A 19759-nucleotide genomic window follows, 5' to 3' on the forward strand; every position below is an offset into this window, starting at 1 on the left:
ATGTTGAAAGGATGGAAATGATAAAATCTTGCAACTGAATTGGTAAGTAGAATGAGTGAAAGTTAGGAATTAAGGATGATATTGGATTTACAAACAGGGTAACTGGATTAATTCTGTTGTTAACAGAAAGAGCAATTTTTAAAAATAAGGGTGAGTTTGGGGGGAGGAAGAAGTGGGAGACAATTACTTCTCTTTTGGAAATGTTTAGTTTGAAATATCCAAAATGTCCAATAGGCAGTTGGTAATAGAGGAATGGAGCTCAGATGAGAGACTATGACTGGATATGTAATGTATGATCAATTGACATATAAATGTTAAAGGCATGTGGGGGGATAGGAAAATGGTGAACTTTGGTTAGTTTTCTTCACACTTTTAATAGACCACTAATTAAGGGATTATATTGTTTGTTTTCTCTTTTCCATATCATAGGTTTGATGCTGATACAACTGAACTTCACAGCTGGATGACTCGATCAGAAGCTATGCTGCAAAGCCCTGAATTTGCAATTTATAGAAAAGAAGGCAACCTTTCAGAACTCAAAGAAAAAGTCAATGTAGGCCTACGTATATTATTTTAATTTTTCATAACTGATATTAAATTGGCAAAGCTCAAAATATACCATATAATTATATTACTATTGAAGAGGTTAAAAACATTATACAAGTTTATTGTCCATGTCGCTATCTTGAAAATGCATTATAAATACCAAATGAAGTTAAAGTTGACTGACAATTTATTTCTTGATTATGCTGTTGCAAACTAGATATCATTATCATCAATGGACTAATTATCATTTACACAGTTAAGATATTAATTTACATCAAGTACTGACTAAAATGCATCAGATCTGCTTCCACTTTTTAAAAAGAAAGAATTGGCTAAGAAAAGGAAATTGATCTATATCTATTTTCTGAAAAGGCAAAGCAAGTTCTCTGGGTTGGAAATGTACATTTGGATAAATTATGAGTAGTTTCCTCCATATATAAATCACCAATAATATTTTTAGCTATTGAAAAAAGTGAAAAGGTTACAACTATCTATATTTAAATCTTTCAGAATACTTTCATATTGATTATATAATTTTCCACGATTTCGTGTACTCAACTAATCTCAAGAAACATTTAATCTTTCTTATGAAATACTATTCTTTTGCAGGAAAAATTAATACTAGCAGGTGAATTCATTATTCCTATCAGAGCCTCTGTAAATGGTTAGACAATTTGATGAAAACTTTCACTGTAGAGTTATCATTCCAGATCTTTGAATGAAAAATATACATCAATTTCTTTACTAGGTTCTTAGGAAATGAATAACATTTTAAAAGTAATATTAATAACTGGACATACTTTCTTACTATTTTAAATATAAAAAACATTACAATATTATGCTTTAATCATATTGAAAAAATTTTAATGAGAGAAAAATCAAAGTATAATCTTAAAATTATTTTTAAAAAGAAAATAAGAAGGGGAAATATATCATTTGTGAAGAGCAGTTTTTAAATATTTAAATAATAATTTGTTCTATATTCAACCAATAAAATTATAAATTATCTTACTTAGGAACCTTAAATATAAATTTTAAAAAATCCTATTGATTTGAATTATGGAGTAGCCTTCTCCATGTCTGTAAGTGTGCCTCTTAAATCTGTCCTAATTAGATGAAGCCCATTGAATTTTTCCCTGAGGTATATAGTATCAAAAGTTTTTGTTATCCTATTCAGAAGTAATTTACACTTAGCCAATAATGTTTCAGCTGACAGAGTGAAAGTGCTGAACAGTGGACAATAGATTTTAAGTGACTTTCTGATTCCTTTTTATTCACCCTTAAAAACTTGAATTCATTAAAATGCATCATTTTTATTTTCCAACTAAAACAGAATATGAAATTAGTTGTTTAGATTTTTTAAAATCAGGATACATATGTACATTAATGATACATGAGATGTAGGTATATGTGTATACATATCTATATTTATATACATAAATGTATAAATTATGATGGATAGATATTTAATGCATTTATTTTCTTAGTTCTTCCTTTGCCAATATGTATGCCAATATGTATTTCAGCATCATGAAAATTTCTCATGAATGTCAATTGTATTGATTCTTTTTTTTAAAATGAAAGATGTCAATCACCTGTAACCCAATTCATTTCCCTTTGAGTTTTCTGCCCCAATAAATCTATTAATAGTAGGTCAACTTTTTACATTTTTATAAATGAAAGCATTTAAAATTGATCAGTCTTTCCCTCTCATAATGATAATTTTACTCTGTTTTGACTAATTCCTTTAATTAAAATCTGAATTTATCTGAAAAGTAGTAGACAGTAGAGAAAACTGCTGGACACATATTTCCTGTTCTGTAAGAATTTTCCATTCTGATTTCTGTTTATATAACTATTAGTCATTGTAAAATCATTTGCAAATAAAAATGATTAAGAAATGAAAATTTATATATGGTGATACAAATTTTGGTATGACCACCTAATGACTTGTATTAACCATGGATGAGACATTTCTTGATAAGTTAATGTTACTTGCAAAGACAAAGCCTAAGGTATACAAGGAACACATTTATAAGGTAGCAAATATTTATAATTGATGAGACACATACATTAAAAAGGTTCAATGAATGCATACACTAAGGAAATAATAAGTGATGATGAATTAATAACCAAATAAGGCAAGTAAAATTTGTTGTTTTTCATTCTTTAAGTATTAGGTAAGATTATATTAAATAGATGGATATTAAGAGATATTAGTGAATGATATCATGGGACCTTACAGATTATCATGTGATCTTATTAATACAGAAACACAGAACTCCTCTTTTCTGATAACTAGATAAAAATAATGGAACTTTTCCATTTTTAAAAAATAAATAGGTTGATCTTTACCATTTAAGCTTATATTTTAAAATTTCAGGATTAAATATATTGTTCTTTTAGTTTTTGTGAACTAATATTTTGATATTAATAATATATTCCTGTAGAAACTATTAATAATACACTTTCCCATGATAGCTTATTTTTTTCACTTTAAATGAGAAGTTCTCAATACCTTAGAAACTATGAGACATGTTTGCAGGATAGATTTTAATCTAAAGAACAGATATCACTATATTAAGGTGAAAACACACTTTAAAATATATGAAGCTTTTACTCCCATTTTGATGGGAAAAACAACAACAATAACACAAGGTCAAGGTTTTTTGTAATGGTCTTTTAAACCTCCTTTTTCCTTTTTCCTAACCACTTCTTTACTTTCACTCAAATGGAAGCAGATCAGAAAAAATGATAGTCTATGCTTTAAATTAATAAGAAGCTTCACTTTGAATTTTGGGACAGAATTCCCTATTTCCATGTCCTTAGAAAATAAGACCAAAAGGAACATTTTAGCATTCTATTAACCAATATTTTATATCCAAAATTCAGTATCCTTTATTATTAAATGAAAATGAATGTAAATATTGTGATTCCTTGATAGTTCATGTACAAATAAATTCATATAAAACAAATTCTTTATACATACATAATACTTTAGCACATGAGTACTTCAGTGAGAATGTAAGAGGAATCTTAAAGCTAGAAAGCATCAAGCCTAACTCCTTCACCACATGAATCAATAATATGAAACCAGAAGAGGTGAAGTATTTTGCATGTATATAAATAGTAGCTAGTATGTGTCTGAAATAGGATTCAAACCCAGTTCTTCCCAGCTTCTGAGCCAGAAACTTTTCCTTCTCTGCATATCATCCAAGCTCATTTTTCCTGAATGTGGCACCAATCCCTGATAATTGCTGACCAAATCATAGAATTTCAGGGTGAGAAGGGACCTCACAGGCCAACTAATCCAACCTACATGAAATATGGTCTGGTTGTTACTTTTAGGAACAATATTGAGATTGCATGGTGTCTAGAAAAGGACAACCTTAAAGATGCAGATAAACAAATAAGAACCCATTGAGGGACAGTGAAATTCTACAGTTTTACTCCATTTGTTGATAATATTAACTAAATCTCTACGTATGCCTATATAAGCTTAGAAATATCACAATGATGTTCAGAATATATGTCCTATTTAAGTATTTCTTTCATGGAATACATAATTTTCTCACATGCTTTATAGGAAAACAAATGTCAAAATGGTAAACTAGATAAAATAGAAACAATTCTGTTAGAAAAGAGGAACCATTAAAATGTCTTCCAGCAACCCTTTTTTTTTTTTGATTTGTGTTTGTCTTTTGCCACTATGGTTCACAAATGGAGCTGTTTCAAATGTGCATTTACCCCTGGAGCTCTGGTGATAACATTGAATATTGCTTCTGCTTAAAAAAATATTGATCTAAATTCTTCTGAAGAGCCTGTAGCTCATTACAATTGACATTTGCCTTTTAACAAGGAAATTCTTAAAATATCAGAACACAGATACATTAGTAAGGAAAGAAGGCCAGGGAAATAGAGGATAGATTTCACAGAAATTGAAGGGGCAAGCTGAAAGTAAACCCTAACAAATTGGAGTTTCCAAGTCCCTATTTCTGCAAGTTAGATAGTGTGGTTACATTATTATTGTTATTGTTATCATTAGTGGTGGTGTTTTTTATTATTTCAAGAAGATTTTTATCTGTCTCAAATTTATATATCATGTAATCCAGCAATTAGCTTATGGGGTCATTGCATCACTGAATGTATATGTCCTTCCTGATAATTAAGATGCTTTAGCTACAATTATAAAAGTTAAGTACCAGAGCTCCATAATCTGTAGCTTATGATGTTTGCAAGTAGTATTCAAAGTGTTAAAAAAAAACTCATTTCTTTCTTTTGGAGAGCCTGATCATTGTGATTTAACAGATTTGAGGTTATTAAAAGCTTGAGATCACTGGCAGATTTCAAATGCAGATAGAATAACCACAAATCTCCATTATCTCTCATTCTATTCTTGTTTGAAAAATTTTAACTAAATTTTTAAAAATATTTGAGTTGAATCAAATTTGATATTTTATTCTGTTCCAAGTTCATTTTCCCATGCTGCAAGAATCACTTGTCTGGACTTTGAATCCAAATTTATTCATAAACTTATTTTTAAAAGAATCGATAAGTACTATTGAATGATACTAAATTCTTAAAATAATATAGGATTAGGTGAAATCTAAAACTATAAGGAAAATATCATAGTTTTTTTATTGATATATTGGAAAAATCATTTTACAGATCTTCAACTATTTCTTAAAGCACATGTGAAGTCTTTCTGTTATATTTAAGTTAGGTTAGAAATATATGAAGGTAAAGAGTTAGGCATATGTGCCTTTATAAACTTGTCCATTTATGTCTTGTGTAAACTGATAAATTACTTTAAATACCTATGGCAACAACCAAGTTTTAAAGAAAGATCCCCAAAGTTAATATTCTTCTTCTCTAAAGAACAGAGGATCTATGATATAATGATTTTTCAGTATGCTACAATATGACAATAAGAGATTTGGATTCTCATTCTGATTTGGTCACTAACTGGCTGTGTGACTTTGGACAAGCTATTTTAACTTAATGGACTTTTTTTCTTCATCTGTAAAATGAGCTATACTGTCAATTCCTACTCTAACTTTTATAACTTTGAGGTTTTGACTATATAATTTCTAACATCAAAATTTTCAATCATATGCTGTACAAGGAATAGAGTAAATTATTCATCCTTTATTAACTGAATAATAGAAGACTTTAATTGTGTATGATTATGTTTGAAAGCAGATAACATATAATACTATCTGACTATTTGAAATCATAAATGATTACAAATACTTTCTATTGTGTTTATCACTTGGAATATATTTTGCTCTTATTAAATAATGTAATACCTTTCCCCTCTAGATATTTCTGAGTTAAATATAACTTTTAACAATATATCATGCTAATTTAAGCATTTTACTTTCGTTTTTCAGGAATCTATATAGTTTGAAGAAATGTAGAAAGAAGTAATAATGCTGTGACTTAACTATCATCTGACTTAAGAACTTTAGAGATGAAATGGTCATTAAAGTATAAAAGCCTGTGACAGAACATCATAGAGAAATGGCACAACAATAGGTTTTGCTATCATTGTAATATCATTCTGCTTATGCTGGGAAAGAACAGAGAAATCACTGAGAGTAGAGTGATTTTAAAAAAAAGAACATAAAATCACTCAGGACTAGAAAGACTCTTTAGAAGTTACTATTATTATATAGCTTCGAAATTCCTGTATTGAAATATTCACCTTTACTGTCATTCTACAGGCTATAGAGCGAGAAAAGCCCGAGAAGTACAGAAAACTACAAGATGCCAGCAGATCAGCTCAGGCCCTGGTGGAACAGATGGTGAATGGTAATTACACAGAGTTGATTTAGATAATCTTCTTAGGGATTTGATAAACACATAGGTTTATATTTATCACAAGAATTGTATTAGAAAATCCATTTATGAATTCAAATTAAAATTAAAAGCAAGGTTATGATTTTTTATTGTTATTATTTTTCTGTCAATGAAAAAGAAAAATATCATTTTCATTTTGCTTCCAGGTGAAGATAATATGTATGTATAGAAAACCAAGATAAGCATCCTGGTGAAGAACATTTTAAAACTATGTTGTTCAGAAATAATTTTAAAGCTGTGTTTAAAAACCTATTGAGAGGCAATATGGCATATAGAAGAGAGGGGGAAGGGAGGAGAATTGAGAGGGGGAGAGAGAGAGAGAGAGAAAGAAAGAGAGAGAGAGAGAGAGAGAGAGAGAGAGAGAGAGAGAGAGAGAGAGAGAGAGAGAGAGAGAGAGAGAGAGAGAGAGAGAGAGAGAGAGGAGAGAGAGAGAGAGAGAGAGAGAGAGAGAGAGAGAGAGAGAGAGAGAGAGAGAGAGAGAGAGAGAGAGAGATCTGGGGTTCAAGTTCTTTCTCAGAATTATACTAATTATACTAGCCATTTCCTCCTGGAGAAGTCACTTGCCCTCTCAACATGATGATTCCTGGCAACTTTCTAAAACTGCTCCAGAGCAGTTGTAGATCTGTATTGATAAAAGGAGTTTCCTCACTGGAGTTCCCTGAGAATAACTATGATAGTAACAATAATAGCTAGCTTTTCTGTTGTACTTTAAGATTTTTAAAACATTTTACAAATATCTCATTTTATCCTTACAATAAATTATAAGATAAATACTATTACTATTTCTATTTTACAAATTAGGAAGCTGACTGAAACAAACTAAGAGTTTCAATGATTTATCTGGTATCACAAAGCAAAAATGTCCAAGGCTTTGTTTGAACTGAAGTCTTCCTGACTCCAAGTCCAACAATCTAATCACTGTAACACCGAGCTGTCTCTTCAGCAGATTCTATACTAACTGGAAATCAGTTCTAATATTTTGCATCTAAATTAACTGGTCATTATTTTCTTCTTTTCTTAATGTTATATACAGGCAATGCTACATATGATTTTCACATTTTCTCTTTCACAATTTTCCTCTTCTGGGAAAAAAACTCCCCCAAAACAAAATCACTATTAAAAAAGCAAACAGAAATAAACTTTTATTGAAAAAACTTTGTCTTAATTGATAATTATATAGTAACATTTTAACTAGAATAGTAACATTTTAAATTATTTAATTTATATATGTGTATGTATATATATTTATATATAGTTATACATAATACATACTCAACATTTGACAAAACACAATTAATTTAGGTCCTATTGAACTATTGTACTTATTTTTGCAATATTGAATTAATGAAAGTCAAGGACATATCAATTCTAAAACAATAATAAATGTTTATTGAGTGTCTCCTCCATACTACACACACACACACACATATATATGTATATATATATATATACTATGAGTACACAGAGTCTGACATGAAGTATTTAATACACTTTATCTAATTTTCAATATAGAGACTGTTCCAAACTTTATTTTCTCTTAAGCCTTTTTTTACCTTTCTCTATTCCCAATCCCTCACCAGAGAACCTGACCTCAAAACTAAGAAAACAGAACTCATTTACCATTAGCTCCTTCTTCTGCCCTAGTATCAAAACTCCTTGACATAGTTTGCCATTTCCTCCTCTTTTACTATAAACTCCACCTAAGAAGTGGCATTTCTTTTAGCCAAGGCCAACCACTCTATATATACTGGGTAAGTTGCAATGTCAATCATCATGTGTATCTTTCCAGTTTTCAATCATCCTGTCTTCTGGTTTATGCCCTGCGGCTTACAAATGTAAACACTGCCACATTTTCCTCATCCTTAAATACAAAGCAAAATCCTTCACCCCACTGTCCCCCAAACTATTGTCTTGTATCTGTCCTCTCTTAGTCAAGTCATAAAAAATCTTTCTACACTTGTTGCTTATTTTTTCTTTTCTATTCTTTCTCAATTCCTTTCACACTAGTTTCCTGCCTCATTACACAAATGGAATTACTGTCTTCAAAATTACCAATAATCTTTTTACTGCCAAATCTTCATCCCCCCCCTTGAACTCTGTAGTATTTGATGATACACTATTGACCATAGGCTGTAGGATACTCTCACCTCTGAGTTTTTGTGACACTGTTTTACTTACCCAAATAACCACCCCTCAATTTCCTTTATCAGACCATTAACCTATAGGACTCCTTACTTGTAGATTTACTCCAAGGTATTGTTCTGGAAGGTATATTGTCACTATTCTCTTTCTCCTGCTTATTTAATTAGCCCTCCTATGTTCCCCTGTAATTTCTATATAAACGAATCCCACATTTACTTAACAAATTCTACTATCTCTCCTATCTAGTATCATAGCAGAAGCTGCCTCTTGAAAATTCCAAACTGGGTGTTCCATTGTCATCTACAACTAAAGCTTCTAAAAAAGTCTCAATACTTTCACCTGCACCCCTTTCTCTTCCAGTCTTCCTTATCTCTGCCAATCCTTTTGTCTATTGCTATATGTCTAGTGACCCAGGTCTACAACTTTAGAAATATTTTGACACTTAATTTTTCATATGAAAAAGTCAACTGGTTACCAGATTTTGCCGGTTCCATCTCTAGCATATCTCAAATATCTCTCACCTTCTCTCCATTCAGAAGACCATCATTCCCTTTCAGTTCTTATTACTGCTCACCTGGACCAGTGATTAGTCCCCTAACTGATTTTCCCTCTCCATTCTGTCATATTTAGAGCTACTGAAGTGACATTTTCTAGAGCACTGATCATAACATACTGTTAAAGATCCAATATCACCCCCTTCTAGGACCAAATATAATTTTCTCACCTTATCATTTGTATCCTGATTCTGATAATAACAACAACAAGCTCTTATAACAGGATAACAGTTATTAATACTATTGCCTAAATTCTTTAGCATTTTGAGATTTGCAAAGTGTTTTACTTATTTTAGCTCATTTAACCCAAACTTAAATTAAGATGTGCCTTTTGGAATTATTACATACACATTATTCCCTCTTGTGAATTTTATGGTACACCCAAACATTCTTGCTATTCCTTACCTGCCTTCCACCTCTAGTTTCTATTTATGTCTTTTCAGAGTATTCCAGACCTGGAATTTACTCTACCCTCACTTACACCTATCAAAATTTCTATCTTTTGTCAAAGAGCAGATCTTCTGGACCTTTTCTAATCATCTCAAAACTATTTTGTATTTCCACATAATATAGTATATTTACTTACATGCATATTTTTTCAATAGAATATGTGCTTCATGAGTGTAGATATGGTTTAATTTTTGTCTTTATGTTCCAATACCTAACAGAGTGTTTGGTGCATAGTAGGCTTAAATATTTGCACATCTAAATATGAGTCTGGAGTTTGGGACAAATGGAGGAAGATTGTAGAGATTTTAGTCACTGATGTAAAGAAAAATAAAAAAAAAATTCTCTTAAAACTATAGATAAACTTCACTTCCACCAGTAAAGAAACTGTCCACACCAATGAAATTACCAGTCATTTAAATATTTAAGTGTATACAGAGATGATAAATGAAGCCCTAAGGATACTCTAAGAAATAGAGTACATACTTGATAGATAAAATAGCTAAGAGAAAGACTTTGGGAAATGCCTAAACTTTTGGAGAGCAAAAGTAAGAAAGTCAGAAAGGTAAGAGAAGAACTGAGAGAGAGAAAAGTGAGAGGAACCAAAAAGAGAGGTGGTGAACAGTGCCAATAATGATAGTTGGAATTTCTGGTAGCACTCTAAAATTAGTAAAGGACTTTACAAATATCTTATCTTATTTACAAACAACTCCTGGGAAGCAGGTGCTTATTATCTCCATTTTAGAGATGAGGAAACTGAGACAGAGGTGAAATGATTTTTCCATCATAGTTTTAAAGCCAATGAATATCTGAGTCTGGAACTGTAGGTCCACCATTCTATTTGTGCTAATTCATTATAGAAGTAGAGAAGAATGAATAATTATGAGGAAATTATATATAATAATTAGTATATCACTGATTCCCTTTAAGACGAAAACATTTTTAATAGAAGTTTTTTGTTTGTTTGTTTGTTTTTAGTCAGATAATTAAGTTGTTTCCTGTGTAGGAATTTAGTGCATTTTCAGAGTCAGGGAATCTCAGAGATTTTCTAATCTAATCTGGAGAAGAATCTCCTCTTAAACTCACCCTTCCAATGGTTATCTAGTTTTTGTTTAAATCCCTCTGGTTGAGGTGAGGGACCTATGGTCTCCTGAGACATACCATTCCACATGATTTGGATGTGAATTCCTATATTTGAGAAGAAAGGGAATTTATACTGGAAAGAAAGAAGAGAAAGACTTGCTGTAACCCATAATCTTTAGCTTTATTCCATCTGTAAAGATGCTAGTTACAAGATAGGCAATTGGACTTGTGCTTATGTTTCACCTACAGTAAATGTCAAGAAAGATAGATGCTGTGCTAGGAAATTAATTCACACTTAATTCAAAATATTTCTCAAACAAAATCAGAGCCTGAAAGTCCTGAGCTTTTTCTTTTTCCTGTCATTTCCCCCCATCTTTTACTTGGTAAAGTATATATTCTTTCTGTTATGCGATTATTTCTCGAGAGTGGATAGAAATACTGTAACTGACACAAAGTGGATTGTTTGGGACTAAGGTATATACTGGTATCAGGAGAATGTCCAAATTGACCCCTAATCTCTAGGAGATCTACTGGTAGAGAAGCAGGCACTAAAATTCCCAAATGCAATTTAGGGATATCAGAGATATATAAAGTTTCTGACAACCTCTGTCAGAGAAAGTAAGCAAAAGCTGTGTCCCCTGTCTTCCTAGATAGTCTCCTCCTGTGTATGACCTATAATTAATCCCCCAGAAATATAACTTCATAATAATTGTTTTCTCTCATGCTAGACTGATAAAAGATGACACAGTGGATAGAGTGTCAGGACTGGAGTGAAGAAGACCTGAATTCAAAATTAGCTTCAAACACTTACTAGTTGTGTAACCAAGAAGAAATCATTTAACCCTGTTTGCCTCAGTTTCCTCTCAAGAAATGTAAACTGGAGAATAAAATGCCAAATCACTCCCAGTGTCTTTTCCAAGAAAACCTCAAATACGGTCACAAAGAGTTGGACATGACTAAAATGACTGAACAAGCTATAAAATGCTGATAAAAAAAATAACAGTTAGCATTTTCTTGTTTCTTTTGGCTTTCAATGTGTGTTGAGACAATTTAAACTAAATATCTAGAACTCTAGAGTATATATGATGTGTATAAATCATCACTAGTATGAGTTAATATATCAGTAACACAAGGTATATGTTGAATATATTTTCTCATGATAGTACTCCATATATGCTTTTATACATATGTATATATATATATGCATGAGTGCTCATATAGGATATGTATATGTAGTACAGGTGATGGAGCAACCATAAAGTTATTTTTAAAATAAACATAGAAGAAAAAATACATCAAATGAGGATTATACTTCAGAACATATTCACCTTGGATGCCTAAATATTTATTGCAAGAATGAGGATTTAGCCAAAAGACTGTTGAACTCGTCTTGGAATTTCCTTCAGAGTCAATTTACTAGTGATATGAGGTGATCCATTTCATTAATTTCATGTTTTTTCCTCAAATAATATGACCCAACTAGATTATTTACCGCATTCATCAGCTGTGGCTTCAAATAACTTCACCATCCCAAATCAAAATTAATATCCAAAGAAGAAATAGCTTATAACTTGGGGGAAAAGAGGCAGACCTAATTCTAGTCAATTCCAATCAAGTTCCAAATATATCTTGATCAATAGTTACATCAGTCATCGATTGCCTTTCAAAATAATTACGCTAAAGAAGACCATAATTATATCATATATTATATATATCATATCATAATAATCATATAATTATTTATTCATAAGCTCCTCACCTATTTCAGAATCAATACTGTATATATATTCCAAGAGAAAAGAATGGAAAGGACTAGACAATGGGGGCGGGTTAAGTGACTTGCCTAGGATCACAGTTAGGAAATGTTTGAGTCCAAATTTGAACCCAGAGTTTTCCATCTCTCAAGCTACTGAGCCACCTAACTGCCCTCTATATTTTATTTTAAATGATCATTTGCACTGAACTATTGTCCCTCTAGTATGTGCTCATACACTTTAATGTATAACTCTAAAGATTGTATCACATGGAAATTGATTCATTCAAAAATTATTTACTTTAGATTCAGTCATGTATAAGCTCAAAAACTTTATTGAGATCTAAAAATATAATGGTTTTCATAAAACATAAACATTTTTTCTTAATGATTTAGATTTTTAATAGCATTAATTTAAAAAGTTTTAAAACAGAAATCATAGGTTCAGATTAAGAAGGTACCTAAGAGGTTCATTCAGTATAACATCCTTATTTTATAAGTATAGAAACCAAAACCCAGGAATTTAAACTATTTGCCCATTTTAGGACACACAAGTAGGACATTTATGTAGTCTCCCAGTATGGAGCTCTACTCAAACCATACTGAGTACTCTTTCCAAAAAATGTTGGTTCTGCTGTCTATCTGCAAGCTACCTTTCCAATCTTATCTCTTCATATTCCCACAGAAACATTACACGTTAATCACCATTTTGAAAATAAAAAAAAATTGCTTCCCTTCCTCCATGATTTTCCTCAGACACTTCCCTTTAATGGGAAGCCTTTTTCCTGTTCCATTTTTTACTTTTCAAAATCCTAACCATCTTCAATACCCAGAGTTTTTTTTTTTTTTTGAAATCCTTAAAACAAGGCTAGATTGTCCTAATTGCAGTTTCCCTCATTAATCCATTTTATTGGATGACCACTTTCACTGACATTGGGAGTGACAGTTTAGCTGTTTCCTCCATTTTCACAGGTGGTACAGATGAAGTACCGCTAATCAGCAAAACCAGTCATTTCTGAAATCTGTTGTTAAGAGCTGCTTAGTTTTGGAAGAAATTAATGAGTAGCCTGGTGAAAGGGTCAAGTACCTTCTCACCGAATAATCAAGCAATGCTGAATAAGTAATCTTGTTTTTTAAAAGCTTTGAGAAGCCCCTCAAATGCCTAATTTTTATTGATCTAACACTCGAAATAGGGTTAGAGCACCAATGATGCTTATCATGCTACATTGTTTCCTTTTTATTAATAGAATTTATTGGAATGTGCTACTTTTCAATTTAACTAAATAGGTTATGAAATGAAATTCACTACTTTAAGTCATAGATCAAATTTTTGTCAGACAATTCAGGTATCAGTGCTCAGGTAGTCAGGTGTGCGTATAATATATATATAGATATATAGATATATATACATAAATGTATATATATCTATATATATGTATGTGTTTATAATCTGTACTGATACCAGGGAGTACTTTTGCAGGTGAAATATTTTTTGACATTCATTCTATGTTTCTTCTTCACTCCCTTCCTTCCCCTAATTTAAATCTCCTGTGATATTTTCTACAGATCCATTACATCCCATGAATCGACATATTCAGTTGTAAAGTAGGGATAGTGAATGGCCTGAACCAGAGCTAGAAGTTAAAGAGAAGCCAGGTTGGCATGAAAAATTTGCTAGAGATAATTTCCGTAATGACTGCCATCACTTTTTTGTCTTGAGTTGGTAGATTTACAATTCAAGAGGCTGTTTATTTCCTTGAATCAATTAGATTAAGTGGTAATCTAGTGGCAGTGCCTTTATTATGACACTGTAATTTAAGCAACTAGGTGTCTTGTAATTATGGTTAATTGGGAGAAGGAGTAACAGGTTTTTGCAAACTTTTTTTTTTAACATAAAAGGATGTAAAAAGCTAGATGGACTTGAAGTCAGAGGAGTAAAGGATTCATATCCTAGCTTTGATACTTTCTGTGTAATGCAATATGCAAATAACTTAACTGCTCAGTTTCAATTTTCTCATCTGTAAAATGAGGAAGAGACATCATACTATTTACTTCACTATATTGTTATGAGAATAATACTTTATACAACTTAACTTACTCTCTGAATATAATTATTTTTACATAAAATTAGAGAAATTAATAAAAAGATTTCAAAACTATAATTAAGTAAACTTTTCATTAAATCTTGAGTTATTTATTCTACTATTTTTAATTAAAGATATGGATAATTATCGAATCCCATCAGAATGGACACTCACTGAATGAAAGGAGATTCCAACTATTCATGCTTTTTAAAAATTCTTGTCCATTTTTTACTACCAATCTTTAAAACTTAAATGAACATGCTAAAGACTTTTTTCTATGTAGTCAACATTTTTTATTTTAATTGCCCTGTTGGCATTATTTGTTTATTATCATTCACTATTCTATGCTATATGATCAATAAAGCTCTTTTAAAATCATATATATCCTGGGAAATATATATTTTTTCATCACTTTTTACACACAAGTCACACTTTGCAATTATTCTATAGTCTATTTTTACTAAGCATGCATTTCTCTCATCCTTTGGGTCACCTGAAAATTTGATTTTTCATTGATCTTGGTGTTTCATGAGTCACAATCATGCAACATCAGTGTGAGAATATACATGTTTAAAAGATAGGTTTTTACATAAGGAAACAGTTTGATGTTATTGTAGAATTTCCTAATTCTAGTCCCCTGTTCTCTTTTCACCTTCTCCTATTTGGTTATACTTTGAGAGTTTTATTTTTCCTACATTTTGGAATAATCAGACCCAGTCCTGTGTCAGCACATTACATCCACTTCAATAATAAAGAGAAAAGGAAAATTGTGCTGGCGCAAAATATTTTGGCTTAATATAATTCTTGTTTTCCCTAGGCTTCATTAGAAATGCTTTCTTACATTCACTTTCAATCTTTATAATCAAAAATGCATTCTCTTTCTTCATCCCTCCCTAATCTCTATCTCTTCCATCTCTCACTTCCCTAGTCTTTTCCTATTTCTTCTCTCATTAGAAATATTAAACAAATCTCAAACATTATTTAATATTTTTTTCTATGTGGCAATCAAGGACTATGAAGAACAAATTTAATAAAATATAGTTAAATATAAAGAATAATTATTACTTTAAGTTAAAATGCATTTCAACAAATATTACTTACTAAGATCTAGATTGTAGTTTTAAGAAGAAAATTAATACTAATCTTATAAAAATAAATTTAAGTGATGCAGAGTGCTTCTGTACTTAACTGATTCAAACAGAGAGTGTCTAGACCACTGATGGGAAATACATCTGTTCTACCATATTAGCTTGACTATTAGGGTTTTGTTTTGGCTTTTGATCTACATGATGTGAAAGCCTGAAAGTTTCAGATTTCCTAGTCTTGCCACACTTATATAATGTGTTCTCTGTCAGACCCCACTGTTTCTCCATGGCTTATTCCCTCCTCAGTTCCATATAATTTTGTTTCGACTTTTTTGTAGCCCTCCACATCTTAAAATAGAGTTTTCTAGAAAAATGCTTTTGTACTGTAAGATTCTAGGGGGGGGGTAATATTTTGTATAGTTCGTTTGGGGACAAGGGGCAATCCAGGAAAAGTTGGGAAATATACAATATCTACCTGTAATAGTTCAGGGGTATTTAAAAGTAGAAAAGGTCAAACCATAAAATGTATACATGTCAGCCTACTTTTTATAGAAATTATTCATTTCAAAAAAGTACATTAAAATGGAAAGATAAACTTGAAAACAAAACTGGCTCTGAATGAAAACTCTGGTAATTTAGTCTCCAATATGTGTCCCCTCTCTTCATGGATTCTGAATGAACTTGTGTCATGATGAAGGCCATTAAATTGAATGCCAAATGAGTTTGTAATGACATGACACTTAAAATAAAGTGCATTCAAAATAAGAAGAGCATTTATTAGCCAGCTTCATTTTAAGTTGTCATTGCAAATGTCTTTGTATGCCAAGATTTAGAAAAACACAGGTTTTGCATTATTTTACCTTGGATTCACGGCTAAAGATGAACGTACTCAACAAGGTATTCTTCATACTAAGTGCCAGTTTCAAAGTACTTTCATGTTGGATAGTGCCACAATTAAAAATTAGTTTAGCAATCTGTTATGCATGGGGCACAGGTAATAAAATTAATAGGTGCACTTCAACTAATGATCCATTTCCTTTGGGAACAATGTATTTATTCAGAGACTATTTTAGGGGCTATTTAGAATATGAGATGCGAATGGATTATAATCCATTATCCTGAGATTCTAATACACAAGCACAAAATGGTTTCTTTAAGCATCATAATGTCTTTTTAGAAATTGTTTACACTTTTAAAAATCTAACAAATGAAATGGAAAAATAGATATTGAGATCATTGGCTTTTTAAGTAGTTCTCGAAAAATGTATACTAAGATACTGATGTACTAGACTGCTTCAAGTGAATGTAGCAGTATAATCTTGAGTTTTAATTATACTTAAGATGCACAGTAAAACAGAATAGTACATCTTTTCATGTATTCAGTAAAATAGTATTGATTTTCTTACTCTAACTCAAAATAGGGAAAATTTGGAATTAGATACCATTAATGTAAAGACAAGGAAATAAATTTACTACCTTTAGAAAACTTTTTTCTTCTCAATGAGATCCCTTTAGTGAATGATTGTATTAATGTATTAAATATTTAACCATTCCTAATGTCTTTAGTGATATAATTTATTCAGAATCATTTCATATGGGTGAAAGAGCATAAGGACCTGAATTCTACTTCTGGCTTTCTCATTTCCTAATAGCATGTCATTGGGCTGCTAGGAAATACAGTTGATAGAGTACTGAACCTGGAGTCAAGAAGACGCATCTTCCTGAGTTCAAATTGTTTCCCAGACCCTTACCAGCTGTGTGATCCTGGGCAAATCTCTTAACTCTCTGTTTCCTTTTCTACAAAATTATCTGGAGGAGGAATGGCAAAACACTGAGGATCTCTGCCAAGAAAACTCCAAATGGGGTCACAAAGAGTCAGACACTACTGAAACAATTGAACAAAACTTCCATGTCTTTAAGCAACTCAAATATTTGATCTATAATTTCATCTGTAAAATGAGATAATATTCCATAATGATTTTTATATTTATATAATGATCTAAAATTTACAAAAAATGCTTTACATATATATTCTGATTTTATCTTCCCAACAAATCATGTAGATATTTTACAGCTGGTGAAATTGAAGGTTAAATTTCAAGTGTTCACATAGCTAGTAAGGGTGAAGATAATTTTGATACCCCCACTGAATTCACTAAGTATTTACTCAGTTCATTGTGATTTAAAGATTGATAAGTTATTAATGTTAGATTCAGAGTTATTTGGTTGGAATTAATTAACCCTCCATATATTGGTGATGATATTAATATATTGATTATTATATTAATTGTTTTTGATTTATATGATAGAATGATACTGCTGTCAGGTTTATTTTATTATAAGGAATCATTAGCTTTTTAGGAATTTGCTGTATTCTCAATACTCCCTTTGTCCCTATGATTTACTGCCACCACTCCAAAGAGAACTTGGCTTCAAAACTATTGCTTTCTTGGTCTCCCAGGATAGTGTTGGCCAAATACTAGTGTTTCATGACCTTTGGAAAGTCCCTGCTAAGATGATCTATAGTTGATGGCCTGTAACTAGTGACTTGGAGATGATCTGCTCAAAAAAGTGGCTACAATTGATGTTTATATCCCTTAGCAAATCATAGGGTCTTCCTGCTTCTGAACACTCACAAAGTTTATGGGATCACAGAGCATCTCCAATACCTAGCATAGAGCCTTTGAAATAGCAGATGCACAATAAACATTTATGGACTCTAACTGCATTCTTTTCCATTCTGGTTTTCCAACACCTATTCTGTCTAACCTCTTTAGTCTAAAATTCATGTAGCATCTGAGCTCAAACTACTTTCCTAAATGTATCTACTATGACTTCTTTCTTCAATGCATATCCTAAGCCCACATCATTTTTTATGCTGATTGCTCATCCTAAAATAAAATTTGCACATTGGAATTTTGATCCAACAACCAAAATTCTACCATTGCCTTCATAAATCCTTCATTGAATCCCCAAATTAGATATAATCTATTAAATAAAATTGTCAAATTGCTATTTCTTATAAATGAAAACTAGCATTTCTATAGCACTATAAGATTTGCAAAGTTCTTAACATATATTATTCCATTTAATCCTCACATCCATGCCACCTTAAGTTAAGGGCTATTGTTGTCCCCATTTTATAGGCGTGTAAGTTGAAGTTGTGAAGTTAAGGGATTGGCTCGTGGCCACAGTAAGTGTCTGAGGTAGGGCAGCATTCAGTTTTTCCTGGTTTCAACTCCAGAACTCTATCCTCCATGCCACCTAGAAGCTCAGCATTTCTTATATTATGTAATAATGCTAGATAGTTGCTGAACTTGAGGGCTTGATAGAAATGTGAGTTTTCATAATTGTTCTTTTCCTGCATTGATTTACATATTTATTCTGTCTTCTCACTTTACAGCATTTCTTTGAGGTCAACAGTGGTTACAAATTCATCTTCTATTCTTACAACCTTAGTATATAATAAGTATTCAATGCAGATGTTATTATATATTATATTTCCATATATTCATTATTTATATTTCATATATTTATAAATATTTACCATATATACATGTATTAATATATATTAATATACACATATATAGATATAGATATACCATAGCCACCCAACTGGATTACATATATAAATATGCATAATCTAGTATATACAGATATAAAATAAATATGTATACATATAGCATCTATATATGTTTATAGCATATATATAATTTATATATATATATATATCAATATATCAATATATATAAATAAAACAGTTAATCTAGTATATATAAAACATAGTGACCACACAACTAGATTTGAGAAAGAGGAGAAAGAATCTAGTTGTGTGCCCATGGTTAAGTCACTTAAGTCACCTCAAGACTAAATTGTAGACAATTTGTAGATCCAGATCTGTTCAGATAGTTTGCATGCCATGAGTTCCTTTTACACAAAAATCCACAGTTCTGGAAGGAGACTCATAGTTATTAGAATAAATTTAGCTAGATTAGAACTAAATAATTCCTGATTCCTTTTTTCCTTTTCAGCCTATCCTACTTCTGACACTGTGCTTGTGGCTGCACATACATAGGTTCAGTCACTTAAATTTTCAAATGTTACTGGCAAGTTAGAAACTCTAAGTTGCAAAGAAGGTGCTGACCTAGGTTGATAGAGGGACTTTCCACACCTGGGAGTTCTCTCTAATAGCAAAATCACAGA

General features: G+C 31.3%; 1 protein-coding gene across 10 annotated transcripts in view; it reads left to right on the top strand.

Annotated features, from left to right (window-relative positions):
• The window catches only part of DMD (dystrophin), a 2399796-nt gene that overhangs the window by 853188 nt on the left and 1526849 nt on the right, over positions 1–19759 (top strand). For all 10 annotated transcript variants that reach the window (XM_007493357.3, XM_056797113.1, XM_056797116.1 and 7 more), the window contains 2 exons: positions 430–553; positions 6273–6360. In XM_007493357.3, coding sequence (XP_007493419.2) covers positions 430–553; positions 6273–6360 — 212 coding nt within the window. The remainder of the gene's footprint in view (positions 1–429; positions 554–6272; positions 6361–19759) is intronic.

The sequence above is a fragment of the Monodelphis domestica genome, chromosome 4, assembly GCF_027887165.1.
Source record: "Monodelphis domestica isolate mMonDom1 chromosome 4, mMonDom1.pri, whole genome shotgun sequence".
Classification (NCBI taxonomy): Eukaryota; Metazoa; Chordata; class Mammalia; order Didelphimorphia; family Didelphidae; genus Monodelphis; species Monodelphis domestica.